General features: G+C 39.3%; 1 protein-coding gene across 1 annotated transcript in view; it reads left to right on the top strand.

Moving 5' to 3' along the window:
- Galnt5 (polypeptide N-acetylgalactosaminyltransferase 5) overlaps positions 1-18,422 on the top strand; it is a 53,000-nt gene that overhangs the window by 16,004 nt on the left and 18,574 nt on the right. The window contains exons 2-3 of the mRNA XM_090343104.1: positions 665-831; positions 2,823-2,942. Of these exons, the coding sequence (XP_090199230.1) occupies positions 665-831; positions 2,823-2,942 (287 nt within the window). The remainder of the gene's footprint in view (positions 1-664; positions 832-2,822; positions 2,943-18,422) is intronic.

Here is an 18,422-nt window from a genome sequence, read left to right as displayed (position 1 = left end):
CCATCTAAACACCAGCTTTCACCAAGCTTTGATCTGATTTCTATGCTAACAAAATGGCTTCAGCTATGGGTACTTTGCCACAGATCCTCAGATAGTACTTATATTTGAAAAGAACTTAATAGCTTGTGCCATGAATACATTCCTATAGAGTGGAAGAAAGGGTTTCCTTTTGCCACTTTGTCAAGGCCAGTTTTAAGGACAATTCTAAATGATGTTTGTGATGTTATATATAACTCAGAATTTCTGTGTCAGGAAGTGCGCTAGACTTCTTAATGTACATTCACATGAGGCAATACTACTCTGCTAATACCTCATTTTGTATTGTGGAAACTGAGGCACGGAGAGATTAAAGAAGATATTATCTTCATTTTATCTCAAAATATTGAAATTCTGAGAAATTCTGGTGTAAAGATTCAAAATTGAGCCTAACCACAGTGCTCATGTCCCATGCTGCTAATCTTCAACTCTTATTCCCTTTTCTGGCTAGAGTTCTTTAATTTTACTCCTACCCTAGGAAAAGGTATGTGATAAATTGATCATCAATATTTATAAATACATTATAACATAGACAAATATTGATGACCATATACATGCATAATGATACTTGGTGAGTTATATTTTATTTTATTATATGTCTTCTGTACTCTGCTTCTATCTTATCCAGTTGTGCAGGGCAGCAAGTTCCTAACAACCTCCCAACCACCAGTGTCATCATGTGTTTTGTGGATGAGGTGTGGTCCACTCTCCTGAGATCCATTCACAGTGTCCTCAACCGGTCTCCTCCACACCTAATCAAGGAGATTCTACTGGTGGATGACTTTAGTACCAAAGGTAAGGAAAGCTTTCCTACTGAAAAGTCCAAGTATTGGTAGGAGCCAAAAGTAATTTAGATGGAAAATCTACAGAGTACATTGATGAGGTATAGCTGTTTCTAAAATGTTAAATCTATGTTTCATGTGGAACTTTTAAGCATAAGTCTAAATATCTGGAATCAGAAACTCATCCCAGGCTCTGATCCACCAAGTACTTGAGGCTTCCTCTCAGTGGTGATGTCCCTGCCATGAAGGGATGTTGTTAAAACTGCAGGAAGGCACTTTGAAGTGAGTCCAGAAGATGTTCCAGGTCCATTCTGATTGGATCCAAAAAGCAATTTTCTATTCCCACAATTAATAGAATGCCTTTCTCACTGGTAACAGCTTGGGTTCACCTCAATGGAAAATGAAGAAATGTAAGTAATGTATCTTCCTCCCCTAGAGAAAGGCAGATTATGTGTTAAGTGTGGAGAAGGAAAATCTCTGGAAGGACCAGAGAGATGTAGTTAAAACAAAGTTCAGAAAGAGAACCCACTGTGTTTTTAGGCTGAAGTTCTTCTTCATTACAACAAATAAAAATAAGTATACATATACATATGTATATATATACATACACACATACATATATATATATGTATGTGTACATGTATATATCCACTGTACCCACTAATCCAGTGACTACTATCTTGTGAATTCTCATATTGTGACCTATTTCTTGGAATTAGCAGGTAAATAACAATGTTACTAGTAGAGCCTAGTCTTGAACATGGTGATGTGAATGTATTCTTTAGCCTTGAAGCTAAAGCAGGCACTGAGTCATCATGCGGTCAAAACGCAGTAACTAAAAACATTAAGAAGTAGTTTTGAAGGCATAAACTCTTTTTATATATGATTCTGAAGCAGGAAAATTTCTTTGGTGGCAGGAAGATCCAAATTTTGTGAGACCTGAAAACTTGTAGCATTTTTAAAGTTCTCTTTATGAAAAAAAAGAACACAGATCTGGGGACACAGTTCAGCTGATCAAGTGTTGGTTTTAATGACTAGTCCTCCTAAAAGTAAATGTACATACATACAAACATACACTGCGAAACTAATAGGAAAATGAGCTATTAAAATAATCCTCTTCCTAGAAGCCATTCTTACATGAAATAGCTGTCAATAACCTAATTACACACAGAAATAATTGCAAGTCACACAAATAAATTTTTTGTTTCTCTTCTGAGTTTAAACTTTAATATAGGCACAAAACAAACAAACAAAATATTCCAATATGATCCACCCTATGGCTTGGGGGATGGGCAGATGGGCAGGTTGCAGAAGGAAATTCCAGGCTAAGCGGCTCCAATTTGCTTCTCTGGCTTTTTTTTCTCCCCAAAATGCCACCAACATTGCCAGTTGGAAAATATTTTTCTCCATCCCTTTCTTTCTTGCTTTTTTTTTTTTTTTTTTTGTGGGTCATGGGGCTTGAACTCAGCCTGAGTGCTGTCCCTGAGCTCTTCAGCTCAAGGCTACCTCTCTACCCGTGAGCCAAGCACCACTTCCTGTTTTCTAAAGGTTAATTGGAGATAAGAGTCTCCTGGCTTTGAACCTAGATCCTCAGATCTCAGCCTCCTGAGTAGCTAGGATTACAGGTGTGAGCCACTGCACCCAACTCTTTCTTTCTTGAAATTCCCAGCCATGATTTTATTTAGCTGTTTCATTGTGGCTAAAACAGAGAAGATGGCTGCCAGAGCAAGGATGACAGTGATTTCCATTAAATGCATCTGTGGCGCCATCTACTTTTGCAAATTTTCCAAATCTGTGCACATTGTTTAGCTTCATCTCTGCAGTATGAGAAATTAGGCATATTAAACTATTGAATCCAGACCAAATCCTCAAGAAAATAACTTCAGGAAATAAACTTATGACTACAATTATGTCATAGCCTTTACAATTTGACATTATGGAGGCAATTATGGTAGATACCGGGTATATTAAAGTTTTTCTTCAATTGTCTTTATTCTGATATAGACTACCTAAAAGATAATTTGGATAAATACATGTCTCAATATCCAAAAGTTCGGATTCTTCGACTCAAAGAAAGACATGGTTTAATAAGAGCCAGGCTGGCAGGGGCACAGAATGCAACAGGTAAGAAGTTATTTTTCTTGCAATATATGTTCATTCCAATTTAAAATATTTTTTGAATTGTTAAAGAAACTTTAAAGAATCAAACAATGAATGGCTATATGTTCACCACTCATGTCTACCAGTTCTTGTCTTTTGTTAGTATGTGTGAGTTAAGTGACAGAAAATCTAGTAAACACAAGACCCTTGATACTACCAAAACTCTATTAACAAATCACATTTAATACACATAGTATGTATGCATATGAATTACATATATACAGTCATATATACACTTACAGATACATATCCACATACAAAAATATATGCATACATTCCCCAATCATGTATTCAACCCACCGTGGGCTTTCTTTTGGCCAGTCCTGGGCTTGAGCTCAGGGTCTGAGCACTGTCCTTAGACTTTTTCAAGGCTAGAGCTCTACCACTTGAGCCTCAGCACCACTTCCAGCTTTTTTCTATGTATGTGATACCAAGGAATTGAACACAGATCTTCATGCATGCTACGTGAGCACTCTACCACTAGGCCAAAATCCCAACCCCTGTGGGTTTTTTTTAATTAAAAATATAATACTGACTGCTTTGTTATCATCTCTATATAATATGGCATAACAATTATGTACATAGCATTTACATTGGATTACATATCACAAATATTCTAGAAATAATTTAAAGTACATGGAGTATTTGAGTCCTATGTAAGCACTACTTCATTTTATACAAGTAACTTGAGAATCCACAGATTTGGTTGCCTACATTGGAACTTGAAACCAATCCCTGTGGCTAGTGAGAAATGATTGTATAGATGAACTAGCAATAAATTAGTAAGTTCTTTCAAATTGATGTATAGTTTCAGAATTTTTATTCTGAATTACTCTTCTCATTTCCTCTGGATAGTAGAGAATGAAGCTCACATTTTGAGCAGCATTAGTAGATGGTCAATGCCTGAGAGTTTGGGAAAAAGTACACAAGTGTGGCAAGATAAAGTTACAGATCAGGCTTGTCTAAGAATAGGCCTAACCTTCTGCACACATTACTGCTGGGGGAATTCAAGGGAGTTCTATTCTGTAGCAGCTGCAATTGATGATATACTTCAGACATCAGCTTTGAGTAGGACTGGCCGAGTGAGTCCTTGACTATTGGCTATTCCCCAATCCTCACAATCACACATGAATACTACATTCAAATCTGGGATCAGTAAAGATTATCCAGCAGAAACCTTCTCTAGGATTCCTTGCCAGCCACCAACCTCCAAAGGTATGCCAAGAGGAAAGTGAAGAAAGGGAGGCAATAGGCATGAATAAGATCAGACATCTTAGGACACACTGGAGTAAAATTCACACAGCCAATTTTGGTCTGTGGGATTTGTCATGTCAGCCCTTCTTAAAGTTTGGAAAAGTCAGCCATGTTCTGGTGGCTCATGCCTGTTATTCTAGCTACTCAGGAGATCTAAGAATCATGTTCAAAGCCAGCCAAGACAAGAAAGTCCATGAAACTCTTATTTCCAATTAATCACCAGTGGACCAGAAGTGGCACTGTGGCTCAAAGTGGTAGAGTACTTGCCTAGAGAAAAAATGCTTGGGGCCAGCCCCATGACCACCAACAACCAAAAGTTTAGAAGAGCCATTAATAACCAAACAGTACTCACTCTTAGCATGTCCACCATTTGTTCAGGATTAAGGACATGTTACATTTTTCAAGCCAGAAGATCAGGTCCAGTTAGTGAGTGGTGTGCATAAGGAGGTCAAAAGGCCTGAAGAGAATTTCAAATGTTGGCAAGCAAGCCCAAAGCAACTTATCTCCAGACACCATTCACTATGTAGAGGCCCATAACACACAGAAGGGCAGGTTCACCACTGACCGTCACAGTGACGATCATATTCTCTTCATGACTTGCCAATTAGCAGTACTGGCATTGCTATTAGACTAAGATAATGAACTTTAAGTGATATATAAGAAGAAGTGACATAAAATTCCTGGCCAACTTCAAGTCTTTCTGAGATGCAACAATGGACATCTTTCTTTCAACTTCTACAGCCTATTTCTGCTGTAGGTTCAGCATATAATTTTCTCGGTATCACTTATAAGTTGTTACATAAAACTAAATGATTGAGCCAAGCCCAACATTTCTTAAGAATTCCAAATATGATACTTCAGCACTAATTGGTGCTGGCAGCAAGTTTCCATGCTGGTCAGTTAGTATATGTTAGAACTTGTAATCATCAAAGACATAAAGCTTTTTGCCTCATTGAGAAAATTGGGGATGGCTTAAAATGTGTTTTAAATTATGGTGAGACCCATCGGACATTCCTGGGACATAGTCATAGAAAATAGAAAAACCTACCAGGTTATATTCAAAGTTCAGCTCTGAGATTGATTTTAAACATTTGTTGAAGAATACTAACCATTTATTAAGAACTTGAAAATATTTCATTTTTAAAATAACAATTTTTAATTTGTAATCATGTAAAGGTAAATTCTATGCAAGCTCAATAAAATCATATCATAAATAAAAAATTTATGGATTAGATAGATCTTAACAATAGCTCCATAGGAAATAATTCAAAGAAGATAAAGAACTTATTTTTCTTTTTAGGAAGAGGAGGGTTGGGTTGAAGAGCAAGCATGTGTAATTTCAACCTAAGTTCAGTTCATTGTGCCTTTCACCATGTCAAGATCAGGAGCACTGTGTGCAATGTCCACAAATATGTAGCACAATCAGAAATCCTGCCAAGGATTTTAACACTGAGAGCTTCTTATTTTCTTATCCAACACAGCCTTGAGATATTAATATCAAATAAAATGATTCCAAGGGGGGTCTATGATATATACAGAAAGAGGAAGATATTCATCTTCCAATAGTATGTTCCACACTGTTTGGGGCAGATGCGGTTTCTCTAAGGTCCCCCCAAAAGACATGATCACTTGGCTGATATTAGGGACTAAGGAAGTTGAGCTAGGCTCCTAGATTCCACTACAAACTCTAGATCTGAATAGACTACAAGCACGACTAGTGAGAAAAGAGACTGTGCTCTGCATGGTTTATCATCCAAACCCTGCAAACGCACCCACTGTTATTCAAATAGGGTCATGCAAGATGACGGGATTCGAGAATGTGTTAGTCTATTCAGGCTGGAATAACAAAATACCATAGACTGGGCAATTTCATAAATGGCATACATTTATTGTACCCAGTTCTCTGACACCTACGACATCCAAGATCAAAGTGCTGCCTATTAAGATCAGTGTTTGGAGATGCTCCCTTTTGGCTTCAAAGTTAGTAGCTTTACCATGAATGCACATGCAGGAAAGTATAGAGGATAAACAAGCTCTCTTGGGACCCTTTATAAAGCTCAACAGGTTCCTTGGGCATCCTTTATACATAAGCAACCCTATCCTGAAAAGTCTCACACTCGTTAACAAATTGCCTTCTGAGGCTTCATCTTTTAAATAGCACCATGCTGATTTTTGAGACTGTATGCACATTGAAACCAGAGAAGGAGCAATGAACTTTTCATTATCAATTCAAAAAACACAATATGTCATTTATAACAGCTACCTCCAAGAGTAGTTGGCTACATGGGAGGCTTTGGCCTAATACAAAAAATAAAAAATTCCCAGAAAATCTTTACCAAGGCCTGAATAAAGTTAGTTATTTTGCCTTCTTGTAAAAATTCCATTGGTAATCAGTTAATATGATACTGAATTTCTTTCTTTTTTTTTAAAGAATTTATTAACATTCATTTTTATATCATATTTTAAATGACAAGTTTAACACACAAGTGTTCAAGGAGGGAATCTCTATTTACAATCACTGGAACTTAGTATATAGAACTTAGTCACAATTAGGCTAAGGGTTTGTATGTCATAGAAACATATTAATTTGTGAAATAAAACATTATGTCTATAGAGTCATAGGTTTTTATGTCTATATAGTTATGTTTATATTTCCATTACCATGTCCGTACCTATTGAGTCCTCGCTCTTGTACTCTTTGGATTTAATAGCCACATGTTAAGGATACCATGCACCTTTTGATCCCTAGGTCTTCACTTGTCTCACTCAACATGACTCGCTCTAGATTTATCCACTTCCCTGCGAATGCCATTATTTTATCTTGTCTGTTGGCTATGTAGAATTCCATTGTGTATATATACCACATTTTCTGTATCCATTCATCTGTAGTAGGGCATCTGGATTGTTTCTATCGCCTGGCTATTGTGAATAGTGCAGAGATGAACATAGCTGAGCAGGTGTCCTTGTAATATCTTGGGTCATGATGTTTAGGATAGATGCCCAGAAGTGGTACGGCGGGATCACAGGGAAGGTCTATTTTCAGTTCTTTAAGAAACCTCCACACTGCTTTCCAGAGTGGCTGAACTAGTCTGCATTCCCACCAGCAGTGCAGTAGGGTTCCTTTTTCTCCACAACCCTGCCAGCAACTGTCATTGTCGGAGTTCAAAATCTTGGCCATTCTTGTTCTGGTAAGGTGGTATCTTAGGGTTGTTTTTATTTGCATTTCCTTTATGACCATAGATGATGAACATTTTCTCATATGCTTTTCTGCCATTTTAATCTCTTCTTCTGATAAGTCTCTCTTTAGTTCCCTTGCCCATTTAGTGAATGGTTTATTGGGTTTTGGGGGGATTAGTTTCTTTTTTTTTATTATAATATTTTTATTGTAATTAGTAAAAGGGTTACATGATATTTGCCAGATAGAAGGTGCGTTAATTCACATACATTGATACGCTTTCACATGTCTTGGTACCCATTTCCCTTCCCCCCCACACCCCCCACCCGTCTTGGTTTTCCCCCCTTCCCTATCAAATATCCCAATACAAATAAATTCAATATATCAGATAACAAAGTGAGATATTATACCAATATGAGATAACCAAGGGACAGCAAACGAGATGAGAGACAACATAGTACATTAAGGACAACAATCATTCATTATATGGCTTTTGTTTCAACATCCTGGAGGTCCTTTCAAATAGCTTCACATTATATGGCCTTATGTATCAAAATTTTGCTCTATTGCAGATCTCTGCTAGTAGAGCCCAAGGTTTCTACTGATTATGATGAATGAGGGAAACCATTGAGCCTAAGTTCCTTTGAGTCTGGCTTACTTCACTTAATATGATTTTTTCTAAGTCTTTCCATTTCCTAACAAATGGGGCGATGTCATTCTTTCTGACAGCAACATAGAATTCCATTGTGTACAAAAACCACAACTTGTTGATCCACTCATCAACTGAGGGACATCTAGGTTGGTTCCATATCTTTCCTATGGTGAATAGTGCTGCAATGAACATGGTTGTGCTAGTGGGCTTAGTATGTCCTTGTTTCTGGGTACTTGGGTAAATGCCAAGTAGTGGACTTGCTGGGTCATAAGGGAGTTCTATGTTTAGCCTTTTGAGGCACTGCCACACTGCTTTCCATAGTGGTTGAACGAGTTTGCACTCCCACCAACAGTGTAGTAGTGATCCCTCCTGGCCACATCCCCTCCAGCATCTGTTGTTATTCGTTTTCCTGATCCTGGCCATTCTAACTGGAGTGAGGTGGAATCTTAGAGTTGTTTTGATTTGCATTTCTTTTATGACCAGAGATGTTGAGCATTTCTTCATGTGTCTATAGGCCATTTTTGTTTCTTCTTCAGAGAAGACTCTGTTTAAGTCTTTGGCCCATTTTTTAATGGGATGGTTGTTACTTTGGAGATTAGTTTTGGAGTGATTCAATTTTTTGAGTTGTTGATATATTTTAGATATGAGGCCTTTGTCCGTTGTTTGGTTGGTGAAGATCTTCTCCCACTCTGTAGGCTTCCTGATTAGTTTACTAGCTATGTCCTTTGCCATACAAAAGCTCTGCAGTTTAATGCAGTCCCACTTATCCAGCCTGTCTCTGATTTGTTGTGATTCTTGGTCCTTATTAAGAAAGTTTCAACCTGTGCCAAGGAGGCCTAGTGTATCTCCTATTCCTCCCTGTAAAGTTTTCAGTGTGTCAGCTTTTACCTCCAGGTCTTTGATCCATTTGGAGTTAATTCTACTGCAAGATGACAAAGAAGGACCCAACTTTAGTTTTCTGCAGGTGCTTAACCAGTTCTGCCAGCACAACTTGTTGAAGAGGCTGTCTTTCTTCCATTCTATTTTTTTGGCTCCCTTGTCAAAGATTAGGTGGCCATAGGTCTGTGGTTTAATATCTGGGTCCTCAGTTCTATTCCATTAGTCTTCAGGCCTGTTCCTGTGCCAGTACCAAGCTGTTTTGAGAATTATAGCTCTGTAATAGAGTCTAAAGTTTGGAACTGAAATTCCTCCAGCGCTGTTCTTTCTGCTAAGAAGTGTTTTTGCTATACGGGGTCTTTTATTATTCCATATGAAATTTTGGATTGCCTCTTCTATTTCTTTAAAGAATGACATTGGGATGTTGATGGGTATTGCATTGAATTTGTAGATAGCTCTTGGCAAGATTGTCATTTTCACAATGTTGATTCTTCCAATCCAGGAGCATGGGAGGTTTTTGCATTTCCTTAGTTCTGCTTTAATTTCCTTTTTTAGGCTTTTAAAGTTTCCATCAAAAAGGTCCTTTACATTCTTAGTTAAGCTAATTCCTAGGTACTTTATTTTCTTTGAGGCTATTGTGAAAGGAGTTTCTTTCCTGATTATTGCCTCGTTCCTCTCACTGTTGGCATAAAGGAAGGCAGTTGATTTTTGAGGGTTGATTTTATAGCCTGCTACTCTTCCAAAGCTTTGAATCAGCTCAAGGAGCTTGGGAGTAGAGTCTATAGGATTCTTTAAATACAGAATCATGTCATCTGCAAAGAGGGATAGTTTTATTTCCTCTTTCCCTACTTGGATCACCTTTATGCTTGCTTCTTGCCTTATTGCACTGGCTAGGAATTCTAGTACTATGTTAAAGAGGAGTGGAGAGAGTGGGCATCCTTGTCTCGTTCCTGATTTTAGAGGGAATGGCTTTAGATTTTCGCCATTAAGTATAATACTAGCTGTGGGTTTGTCATACACAGCCTTTATTATATTGAGGAATGTTCCTTGGATTCCTAGTTTCTCCAGAGCTTTTAACATAAAGGGGTGTTGGATCTTGTCAAATGCCTTTTCTGCGTTTATTGAGACAATCATGTGATTTTTGTCCTTGCTCCTGTTGATGTGTTGAATTATATTACTTGATTTGCGTATGTTGAACCAGCTTTGCCTCCCCGTGATGAATCCAGTTTGATCATAGTGTATAATTTTTTTTATGAGTTGTTGCAGACGGATGGCCAGTATTTTGTTGAGAAGTTTTGCATCGATGTTCATCAAAGATATAGGTCTATAGTTCTCTTTCTTTGATGAATCTCTGTCTGGTTTGGGGATGAGGGTGATACTGGCTTCATAGAATGAGTTTGGTAAGGAACCTTCATTTTCAATTTCATTGAAGAGCTTGAGGAGTATTGGTGTGAGCTCTGCTTTGAAGACCTTATAGAATTCAGCTGTGAATCCATCTGGCCCTGGGCTTTTCTTAGGTGGAAGTTCTCTAATTGCCATTTCTATTTCAGAGCTTGAAATAGGCCTGTTGAGTTGGCTTAGTTCTTCTTGGTTCAGTGTGGGTATGTTAATATTGGCTAGGAATTCATCCATTTCATCTAGATTCTCAAATTTGTTGGCATAAAGGTTTGAGAAGTATTCCATCATGATATTCTGGATCTTGGTAATTTCTGTCGTGATTTTACCATTTTCATCTGCGATTTTCTTTATTTCGATATGCTCACTTCTTTTTTTGGTAAGATTTGCTAAGGGTTTGCCAATTTTGTTAATTCTTTCAAAGAACCAACTCCTTGTTTTGTTGATTCTTTCTATAGTTTTTTTGGATTCCAAATCATTTAATTCTGCTTTGATTTTAATAATTTGCTTTCTTCTACTGGGATTAGGGTTGGTTTGTTGCTCTTTTTCCAGGATCTTAAGGTGAGACATTAACTTATTGGTTTGCAATTTTTCCAAGTTGTTGTTGTAGGCACTCAGCGCTATAAATCTTCCTCTGAGTACTGCCTTTACTGTGTCCCAAAGGAGTTGGTATTTTGTGTGCTCCTTACTGTTAAATTTCATAAACTGTTGGATTTCTGTTCTGATCTCTTCGATGACCCATTGGTGATTCAACAATGTGTTGTTCAGTCTCCATGAGTTACAGGGTTTTCGTTGGTGGAGATGTGTGTTCAGTTCCAGTTTGATTCCTTTGTGGTCTGAGAGTGTGCATGGAATAATTTCTGTGTTTCTGAATCTGTCCAGGTTTTTTTTATGGCCTAACATGTGATCTATTTTGGAAAATGTTCCATGTGCTGCTGAGAAAAATGTATATTGTGTTGTTGCTGGGTGGAATATTCTGCAGATGTCTGTTAGATCTAGCTGGTCTATATAGTTGTTCAGTTCTAAGGTTTCTCGGTTGAGTTTTTGCCTTGTTGATCTGTCCATAGGTGAGAGTGGTGTGTTAAAGTCACCGACAATCACTGTATTTCGATCTATGTATGATTTCAGTGTAAGTAAAGTTTGCTTGATGAAGTTTGGAGCTCCGGGATTGGGTGTGTAAATATTTAGGATCGTTATGTCTTCCTGGAGGAAAGATCCCTTTAGCAGTATGTAGTAACCTTCTTTGTCTTTTCTTACTATTTTAGTTTGAAGTCTAGTTTATCTGATATGAGGATGGCAACTCCAGCCTGTTTATGGGGGCCGTTAGCTTGATAGAGTTTATTCCAACCTCTCACTTTCAAAAGATGATTTTTTTTTGGGTAAGATGTGTCTCTTGAAGACAGCAGAACGATGGCTCTTGCTTTTTGATCCAACTAGACAGCCTATGCTGTTTAATTGGAGAGTTAAGTCCATTGATATTGAGAGTTAGGATTGAGAGATATTTATTAGGTCCTACCATTTTTAAAAGCTTTTATTTGGGCCTGTGTCTTGACAGTTCTTGTGGTCCTTAGATGGTATGCTGTTTAGGTGCCATTTCTTTCCCTATATTGCCTTTATTTTGGTTTTCTATGTATAGAACATCTTTGAGAATTCTCTGTAGTGTTGGTTTTGTTTCGACATATTGTTGCAGCTTTTCCCTGGAATGGAATGTTTTTATTGTTCCCTCAGTTATGAATGAGAGCTTAGCTGGGTACAGTATTCTTGGTTGGTAGTTATTTGACTTAAGGGCATGACATATATGCTTCCAGTCACTTCTTGCTTGCATGGTCTCTGCTGAGAAATCTGGGGTTATTCTGATTGGTTTTCCTTTATAGGTTACTGAACCCTTTTCCCTGGCTGCCTTTAGGGTCCTTTTTTTGGTTTCTATTGATCCAGTTCGGATTACGATGTGGCAGTGGGATGTTCTTTTCTGGTCAGGTCTGTTTGGGGTTCTAAAAGCTTTTTGTATCTGGATGGGCCTGCCCTTCTGGATGTTTGGGAAATTCTCTGAGATGATTCCCTGAAGTATATTTCCAGTACCATTGACCTCTTTCTCCACGCCCTCCTCAATACCAATTAGCCTTAAATTAGGCTTCCTAATTGTATCTTGGACCTCCTGAAGCGCTCTCTCATTTTTCCTAGATTTGGATTGACGCATTTTCTGTTCTTTCTCTATGATAACTAAATTATCTTCAGCCCCGGAAATTCTCTCCTCTGCATTGTCTAACCTGCTATCAAAGCTATCTACTTTATTTTTCATCTCCCTTGCTTCTAATTGCTCATTTTTGATGCCTTGCATCTCTTCTTTTAGATCATGTATGGATTTCTTTAGCTCCTTGATTTCCATTTGAGTGGTTAGCTCAGTAGCTTTATTTTCTTTGAACATTTGCTGGAGTTCGGTCACCTTTTTATTTGTGGATTCTATGAATTCATCCATCTTTCTTTGAAAAACCTTTATTATGGCCTCCTTTATGGCTTCTTCCTTTTCACTTATCACCTTGTTTATGGTTTCCTCTTGTTCAGCTATGGCTTCCTCCCTTATCTCTTTCTTTATATTTTCACATTTTTCATTAATGATGTTTATCAATTGCATTTGTACAGCACTTGGAAGACTCTCCTCTAGGTTTGCCAGTGACTGTTCCATTGGCTGTTTACATTGGGTGAGGGGGGTGGGGGATGTTGTTTCTTGATTTGACATTTTTCTTGAGTTTCTTGTTCTGCCCATTTGAAAATGGGAGCAAGATTAATACTAAACACGATTATAGTTTTTCAGATATAAGCAACCTAGACCTCTGTAGCTGGCAGACTGTAGATGTTCACAAGTTTTGATTGGTGTTATCAGTCTTTCTTTTTGTGCAGTTACCAACCAGTCTAATAATCCACTGATAAGTGATTTATACCCAAAACAATAAGCCTCTCAATCCAATCTCTATTGTCTTTAAGTCCCTCTGAGCCTAGAGAATAATTAAACACCTAGATATACAGTGTTGCTCAACAGGCATCAAGTGTAGATCCATGCAGTATAAGGGTTGAAAGATGAGCAGAGGTCCAGAGATAGAAAAATAGAATGAGAGAGGTCAGGGGGTAAGTAGGTAGCGTATTTGAGTACAAAGTTTGGAAAGTAGTAGAATAAAACTTATGTGTTGCTGCACAACTAGCTCTTAGCCCAACCAGTGGCCTCACAGTGGACCATGGGATGGATCTGCGAGCTTCCATCTGAGCGCGGTTGGCGGACGTTTTCCTGTGCTGCTTCCAGGGGCGGCCCAAGCCAAGGGTCTGGGGATTGAGAGTTTCAGGGGCTCTCAGCAGGACCAGCAGGAGACCCCTCTGTTCCTAGGGGCGGGGCCCAGCTGGGGACGTGGGCTCCAAGGGCGGAGCCGCGCCTTTTTGATTCTCAGAAGGGAGGCTTGGCTGCTGGTTGGCCTTCAGATCCCTGCTGTGTTTCCACTGCTTTGTCAGAGTCTGTGACTGTGGGGGGCCCCTCGGTGGTGTCTTTCTCAGGATTCCCAGCTGGAGGATGCCCCGCTCAGGAATTGAGGGGGGGTAGATGCTGGCTCCTATTTTCCCGCACCCCCTACCCACTGTTGTAAGGCAGGGTCCCAACGCCCTCCACTCTCCAGATCCAGTGGCCTGGGAGAGGAGCCTGGTGGGCGGGTGGGAGCTTGGACAGCTCCACCTCCCCTGGTGGGGTGCTGAGTCTTATGGGATGTCCACTTGTCAGTCTCCAGTCCGAGGGCTGCGGGTTGTGCCCGTTGGGTGGGTGGGAGTTGGGACAGCCCTGCCTCCCTTGGTGGGGTGCTGGGTCTTAAGGGTAGCCCGCCTGTCAATCTCCAGTCAATGGCCTGAGGGAGGGGGCTGTTGAGGGAAGGGACAGGATTCTAAATTCCTTGCCCCCCTGCTCCCGCCAGTCTTTCTCGGGCGGGGTGTTGGGGTCTGAGTTAAGTTCTATTGCTTGGCACCCACTCCGCTTTCCCGATGTGTTTGGGGACGCGCTGAATTCCTCATGCCTCTGCGCCCATCTGCGGGTGCTCCACGGTGGTGGGGAGTCTTTCACTCCCCTCGGGTCTCCGCCACCGCCTGTGTTCTGCGTCTGGGTTCCGCTGCTTGCTGTTCTGGTTCCGCACCTGGGTTCCGCTGCTTCCGCCGTTCGCTGGCCCAGTTCTGTGCTGGTTTCTGCAGCCATTGGGCTCCCAGCCTGGCGCCCTCCACTGCCGCCGCTTTTCGTGGATTAGATCCGGCGCCCACCTCCGCTTTCCCAGCGTGGAGCCGGCACCCGCTCAAGCCGCTTTTCGCGGCTTGGTCCGGCACCAGCTGCCGCGTTTTGCGGCTTTAGCTTTTCGCGGCTTTCCCCGCCTTTGCGGCTTGGATCTGGCAGCGAGAGGTGGGGGAGGGGTCCTCGCATTCCGAATTCTTTGAGAAAGTTGGATGTGAGCTTTATCTGGATTTCTTTTCCAGTTTGAGTCCTTCTCCGTTGCTTTTTGAGTCTGTTGTTGTGGATTTCTTTAGAAAGTTGGCTCGTGGGACTCCCTGGTTCTCTCTTTTTGAGAGAGCTAGGCAGCGTCCCTATTGTCTCGGCGCCATCTTCCTTCCTCAAATCAGGATTAGTTTCTTGAGTTCCCTGTAGATAATGGATATTAAGCACTTGTCAGATGTCTTATTGGTGAATATCTTTTCCCAGTTGGTTGGTTGTCTCACTACTTTTGCGACTATGTTCTTATCTGTGCAGAAACTTTTTATTTTTAGGTAGTCCCATTTATCGAGTCTCTCTCCAATCTGTTGTGACCCTGGGAGTCTGTTCAGGAATCTTTTGCCTGTGCCTACGAGTTCCAGTGTCTCTCCTACTTTATCATGTAGAAGTTTCATGGTTTCCAGTCTGAAGTTGAGGTCTTTGATCCACTTTGAGTTAATGCTTGTGCGTGGCGAAAGGCTAGGGTCAATTTTTAGTTCTCTGCATGTGGCTGCCCGGTTTTGCCAGCACCAATAATTGAATAGACTGTGTTTGTTCCACTGTATATCTTTGGCTCCTTTGTCAAATACAAGTTGCCTATAGGTATGTGGTTCTATTTCTGGGTCTTCTGTTCCACTGATCTTCTGGTCTGTTTTTGTGCCAATACCAAGCAGTTTTTGTTATTATGGCTCTATAGTAGAGTTTGAAGTCTGGTATTGTAATACCACCAGCATTGATCTTTTTGCCTAGAATTGTTTTGGCTATTCTAGGTCTTTTCTTGTTCCATATGAATCTTTGGATTATATCTTTAATTTCCATAAAGACTGTCTTTGGGATTTTGATGGGGATTGCATTGAATTTGTATATCAATTTTGGCAGTATAGCCATTTTCACTATGTTGGTTCTCCCTAGCCATGAGCATGGGATGTCTTTCCATTTCCTAGTGTCCTCTTTAATTTCTTTCATTAGGCTTTTATAGTTTTCATTGAATAATTCCTTTACATCTTTGGTTAAGTATATTCCTAAGTATTTTATTCTTTTGGGGGCTATTGCGAATGGGATCATTTTCTTGATTTGGCCTTCTGTTTGTGTATTGTTGGTGTACAAGAAGGCTACTGACTTCTCAAGGTTAATTTTGTATCCTACCAATTTGATAAAGTAGTTTATTAATTCTAGAAGTTTGGGAGTGGATTTTGTTGGGTCACTCAAGTAGAGGATCATGTCATCTGTGAATAGGGATAGTTTAATTTCTTCTTTCCCTGTGTGGATCCCTTTGATGTTCTTTTCTTGCCTTATTGCTCTGGCTAAGGGTTCCAGCACTATATTGAAGAGAAGTGGAGAGAGTGGGCATCCCTTTCTAGTTCCTGATTTTAAGGTGAATGGTTCCAGTCTTTCACCATTTAGTATAATACTGGCTGTAGGTTTTTCATATATGGCTTTCACTATTTTGAGGAATGTACCTCTTATTCCTATTTTTTTCTAGTGCTTTCAACATGAATGAAAGTTGTATTTTGTCAAATGCCTTCTCCGCGTCCAGAGAAATTATCATATGTTTCTTATCTATTGATGTGATGTATTACATTGATTGATTTGCAAATATTAAACCAGCCTTGCATCTGTGGGATGAAGCCTACTTGATCATAGTGTATGATTTTTTAAATTTGTTTCTGGATTCTGTTGGCTAATATTTTATTGAGGAGTTTTGTGTCTGTGTTCATTAGAGATAGGTCTGTAGTTTTCTTGTTTTGTTGGGTCCTTCCCTGGTTTGGGGATGAGAGTAATATTAGCTTCATAAAATGAGTTTGGTATTGCTCCTTCTGTTTCTATTTCTCAGAAGAGTTTCAAGAGTATGCGTGTTATTTCATCTTTAAACGTCTTGTAGAATTCCGCAGTGAATCCATCTGGACCTAGGCTCTTTTTGGTTGGCATTGCTTCCACAATTTTGTTGTAAGAGTTTGGTTTGTTCAATCTGTTTACCTCATCGTTATTCAGTGTGGGTAGCCTATATTTATTTAAGAAATCATCCATTTCTACTAGATTTTCTTGTTTCTTTGAATATAGGCCCTGGTAGTACCTATTCATTATGGACTGAATTTCTTGGGAATCAGTTGTAATTGTTCCTGTGGAGCCTCTAATCTTGTTTATTTGAGTCTCCTCTTCCCTTTTTTTGATTAATCTTGCCAGGGGTCTGTCTATTTGTTGACTCTTTCAAAGAACCAACTTTTTGATTTATCAATTTTGTGTATAGTAGATCTTATTTCAATCTCTGATATTTCTGATTTTATTTTTGTTATTTCTGTCCTTCTAGTTGTTTTAGAATTAACTTTTTCTTGCTTCTCTAAGTGTTTCAGTTTTTTTTAGGTTATTTACATGTTCTTCTTCCGTCTTTTTAATATGTGCTCCTAGTGCGATAAATTTGCCTCTTAGAAGCCTTTGCTGTGTCCCATAAGTTCCTTTGTGATGTTTCTTGATGGTCATTACATTCAAGGAAGTTTTTAATTTCATTTCTGATCTGATCTGTTAGCCAGGAGTTATTCAGAAGTGTGTTGTTCAGTTTCCAAGTGATTGAATGTTTTTTGACTTTGACTGCATTGTTCAGAATTAGTCTGACTCCACTGTGGTCTGATAGAATGCATGGGATTGTATCAGTCCTCTTGTATCTGCTTAAGTTTTCTGTATGAACTATTATATGATTTATTTTGGAGTGTGTTCCATGTGCTGCTGAGAAAAATGTAAAAAGTTTTGCCATTTGGTGGAAGACTCTGTGAATATCTGTTAAGCCCAGCTGGGCTATGGTGGCATTTAAGTCTATGGTGTCTTTGCTTAATTTTTGTTGAGTTGACCTGTCATTTGTTGAGAGTGGTATATTGAGGTCTCCCATTATGATTGTGTTTGAGTCTATCTTGTTCTGTAATTCTAAGAGAGTTTGTTTGACGAATTTGGGTGCTCCTGTGTTGGGGGAGTAAATGTTTATAACTGTAATATTATGGGCATGAATTGTACCCTTTACTAATATATAATGGCCATCTCTATCTTTATGTACTGATTTTACTGAGAAGTTAATTTTGTCGGAGTTTAAGATTGCTACTCCTCCTTTTTTTGCATCCTTTCACTTGGAATTTGTTTCTGACTTTGGCAGTGAGGTGGGTCTCTTGGAGGCAACATATAGATGGGTGATGTTTCTTAATCCAGTCTGCTGCTCTGTGTCTTTTGATGGGATTGTTCAGCCCGTTCACATTTAGGGAAATTATGGAGAAGTGGTCAGTGTCCATTATCGTTATTTATTTTTACTTCTAAGTTTCTTTCTATTTTTCCCCCTTTTGTGTTTAGTGAAGTATAGATATTTGCTTCTTCATGGGGGTTCTTGATGTTCTACAATTGGTTCTCGATTAATAAGTATTTCTTGTAATGCTGGTTTAGTGTGCACGTATTCATAAAGCTTCTCTTTGGAGTGAAATATTCTTGTTTCTCCCTCGAATGTAAATGCTAGTTTTGCTTGATATATCAGTCTGGGTTGGCAGTTGTTGGTCTCCAGGACATCAATGATGTTTTTCCAAGATTTTCTTGTATTTAGGGTTTGCGTGGAGAGATCTGCTGTACTTTAAA

Source organism: Megascapheus bottae, chromosome 12 (assembly GCF_031878675.1).
Source record: "Megascapheus bottae isolate mThoBot1 chromosome 12, mThoBot2.hap1, whole genome shotgun sequence".
NCBI lineage: Eukaryota > Metazoa > Chordata > Mammalia > Rodentia > Geomyidae > Megascapheus > Megascapheus bottae.
The sequence above is the reverse complement of the archived record's forward strand: the minus strand, read 5'-3'. Positions and strand labels throughout refer to the sequence as shown.